Source organism: Oryctolagus cuniculus, chromosome 1, assembly GCF_051225735.1.
Source record: "Oryctolagus cuniculus isolate XC-2025 breed Fujian yellow rabbit chromosome 1, ASM5122573v1, whole genome shotgun sequence".
Taxonomy (NCBI): domain Eukaryota; kingdom Metazoa; phylum Chordata; class Mammalia; order Lagomorpha; family Leporidae; genus Oryctolagus; species Oryctolagus cuniculus.
This window is the reverse complement of record NC_142867.1, coordinates 116,553,556-116,557,375: the sequence shown is the minus strand read 5'-3', so window position 1 is coordinate 116,557,375 and position 3,820 is coordinate 116,553,556. Positions and strand designations below refer to the sequence as shown.

General features: G+C 40.2%; 1 protein-coding gene across 1 annotated transcript; it reads left to right on the top strand.

Moving 5' to 3' along the window:
* Positions 1 to 1,518: 1,518 nt before the first annotated feature.
* Positions 1,519 to 2,551, top strand: LOC100355674 (olfactory receptor 10G9-like). Its single transcript, XM_008267157.4, has one exon. It carries the CDS (start codon positions 1,573 to 1,575, stop codon positions 2,515 to 2,517), a length of 945 nt encoding a protein of 314 aa, XP_008265379.4. The 5' UTR covers positions 1,519 to 1,572; the 3' UTR covers positions 2,518 to 2,551.
* Positions 2,552 to 3,820: the final 1,269 nt, after the last annotated feature.

The following is a 3,820-nucleotide window of genomic DNA, read 5'->3' as shown; positions in this document are numbered from 1 at the left end:
CTCATAAGAGAATTGTCTCCTCTGGGATGGACATCTATTTTTTTCTACTTTTAGACTCAGAAAATAAATCAGAAAAAAAATCATTCTTCACACAAAGAATTTTGAAACCCAGCAAGCCATAGTTACTTATTTTGGAAATTAATTTTGAGCTAAATAATACAGCTTGTAGAATGATGACCTAGAAAATAAAGAAACAACTTTCACAGCTGCATTTGCATAAACTTTAGAATATTTAAGACAATGTTGAAACACTAACCTCTTCCTGAGGACCCTGAGTAGCAAAACAAATTAAAGCTCTATTTGAAGAGTTTGTTTCTACAGAGTTTTCTTCTTGATTTCTTCTTTGAACCAAAACGAATTGCACTATTCATTATAGACATAGCGTTTTGTCGAAAACCTAGTTGTAAAATTGGTAAGTAGCAAAAATTTGTAAAACCTCAGCAACATGTTGAACATGTTGGGGGAATCACAATGTGTTTGCATTTATTATGTGTTTCCTCATTCTTCTTCATATTTGACTAAGATTGCCTTAGTCATGACATATGGATTCAACTTTGCATAGTTTTGTAAAGGTCTCAAACTTCTATAAAATCATAAATTAATATAATGATTTCTCTGGAAGCCTTAGCATTACAACTTTCAGTTGCAACTCAGTTCCAGTTCAGCTTAACAGTGGAAAAGTCTGCTCTATCAGAGATCCAGAAGTGAAGATGTGCTGCAGCTGTGACTGTAAACATTGCATCTTTGCTTAGTCCTCTTTACTAAACAGGCAGATTTAATCCTCCTTGGCATATCTGAGATGATCGTATTTAGATGGTTTAAAATCATAGAATAAATAATAAAAATTAATAAATATAAATGGGTATAGGTTAAGAGGAAGGGAACAGTAATCTGACCATTCATGCATTCATTGCGGCTCAGATTTTGATATGACTAGGAAGGTATGGTATAGGGTACGGCAAAGAATGGGAGACAGACCGTGAAAGGGGATAGCCTGATGCAGTGATCATGCCTTGATGCTTGTGCTACTGATCAGTGGACTTCGGAAATGCACTTTTCTCTCAGCTTTCCATTATGAAAATGAATTGTTTTAGAAACTTGCATTTGTAACAAAAAGTCTCTGATGATCAAAGACACTGAGTCTGCCTCCTCAGAAGTGTGTGTGTGTGTGTGTGTGTGTGTCCGTGTGGGGGGGGGGGAGGGAGAATATATGTATGGAAAACAGAAAGCAGTACTGGAATAAAGGCTTATCACTGTGAGAAGTATACCAATACTATATGTTTGATAAAGCACACGTATATTTAAAAATTCTACAGAAAACAGAATTTAGAATTGTTTTCAAAATTTGGGTGTTATTATGTAAAGTCACTCCTTTTTCCTATGGTACTTGAAGAAGGAGTGATGATTCCTCTGTGTAACCTCACTTGGCAGGGAAGGAGCTATGTAAAGGATATTAAAAATGGCATCCTTGTGTTCTCTACCAGAGTAAACCTAGTGGTCACAGTTCATATGAAATATGACCTCAGTAAATGCCAGCTTTGTCTCCCTTCCTGTGAGGACAGAGTCCCACATATGACAGCAATGAGGAACGTGAGCCTTGTGACAACGTTCTTCCTCACGGGCCTTCCCCACACACCAGCCCTGGGCTCCACACTCTTTGGCGTCTTCCTGGTGGTCTATGTCCTCACCGTGCTGGGGAACCTCCTCATCCTGCTGGTGATCAGCATGGACTCTCGCCTCCACACCCCCATGTACTGCTTCCTCACCAACCTGTCCTTCATCGACGTGTGGTTCTCCACTGTCACGGTGCCCAAAATGCTGATGGCCTTGGTGTCCCCAGACGGCGGGGCCCTCTCCTTCCACAGCTGTGTGACGCAGCTCTGTTCCTTCCACTTCCTGGGGAGCACCGAGTGTTTCCTCTACACAGTCATGTCCTATGACCGCTACCTGGCCATCAGTTACCCGCTCAGGTACACCAGCATGATGAGTGGCAGGACGTGCGCCCTGCTGGCCGCTGGCACCTGGCTCAGTGGCTCCCTGCACTCTGCTGTCCAGACCACCTTGACATTCCGCTTGCCCTACTGTGGGCCCAACCAGATCCAGCATTACTTCTGTGATGCACCACCCATCCTCAAGCTGGCCTGTGCAGACACTTCAGCCAATGAGATGGTCATCTTTGTCACCATTGGGGTGGTGGCCTCAGGCTGCTTTCTCCTGATAGTGCTGTCCTACGTGTCCATCGTCTGCTCCATCCTGAAGATCCGCACCTCAGAGGGGAGGCACCGAGCCTTTCAGACCTGTGCCTCCCACTGCATCGTGGTCCTGTGTTTCTTTGTTCCTTGTGTTTTCATTTACCTGAGGCCAGGCTCCAAGGATGTCATGGATGGGGTTGTGGCTGTTTTCTACACTGTGCTGACCCCACTGCTCAACCCAGCTGTGTACACCCTGAGGAACAGGGAGGTGCAGAAAGCTCTCCTGAAGCTGACAAGTGGTTCACTATTTACTCAGGGTGCATAATCACGGGAGGACACACACATGCACACACACACAGACGTACACACACACATATATATATTTCTTTTTATTTATAGTTAAATTAAAATATATAAGAATTGGGAGTATATTTCAATCATCCTCTCAATTTTTAATGGAAGTTAATGAATATTTGTTATTTACTGTAAATGTTTGTAAGAATACCAGTTAAAGCACACCTAATGAGTAAAATATTAGTGCAAGAATAATCACCAATTATGTTTTTATTTTGTATTTTTTAATTTGTTATTTATAAAATGGAAACAAACTTCATGTATTTCATGTACATAGTTTTGAGAGCATAATGATATGTCTCATACTACTCTTCTTCCCTCCTTCACTCCAACCCTCCCTTTTTCTTCTCTTATTTTTCTTTTAATTTTTACATTGACATACTTTTTAATTTTCTCCATAATTATGAGCCTAACCCTCTAGTAAATATGGAATTCACCACGTAGTAAGGAGAAAACCTACTGTTCGTTAAAAGTGTTTGCATGTTCCATTAAGGCAAACTCATTCTCTGGTAAGGAAACAACGTGGCATCACCAGGGCTCACCGTGCTGAGCATAATGTATGCTGGAGATGTCCACCTCAGTTTTCACTTGGAAATATGCTGGAAGATTATAAATGCTATAAAATGTGTAATATGCCAAACCATACTGAAAGTAAGTTCAATTTTTAATGATGCTATACAAGATAAAAATCAGTGTTTTCATTTAATTGAAAACATTACTGAAATAATATAGAATTACATGAATTTGTAAGAAGTAGTGCGCAGACAGAATCCTGGCTTATTTTCTCAGTTTGCCCTAATGATAACAATTTGCAAAAGTGCAAAGAAATATCAAAATTAATATAACCCACAGATATTATTTTGATTGCCCTGGTTTACTTGTATTTGTGTGTGTGTGTGTGTGTGGATAAGTACTCCACATTTTTAACACAACTGTAGGTTTACGTACCCAGCATCAGATCAAGATATTGAGAAGTTACAGGAATATAAGACTCTCTTGTGTGATACTCTTTGATGCTAACATTGACCACTTCACAAAGCTGTCAAATACTAGTATTTTACTGGTTTGAGTGTTATACAGTCCAAATTTGTGTTGTTTGTGTCTTATGTATTTAAGAGGCAAGGAGGGAGGGAGAGATTGAAAGAGAATGAGAGAGAGGAGAAAATGAAAGAGATTTTATCTACAGGTTCATTTCCAATCGTCCACAATGGCTGAGGCTGAACCGGATCAAAACTGAAATCAAGGAATGCAATCGTGGCCTACATGTGTGTGAA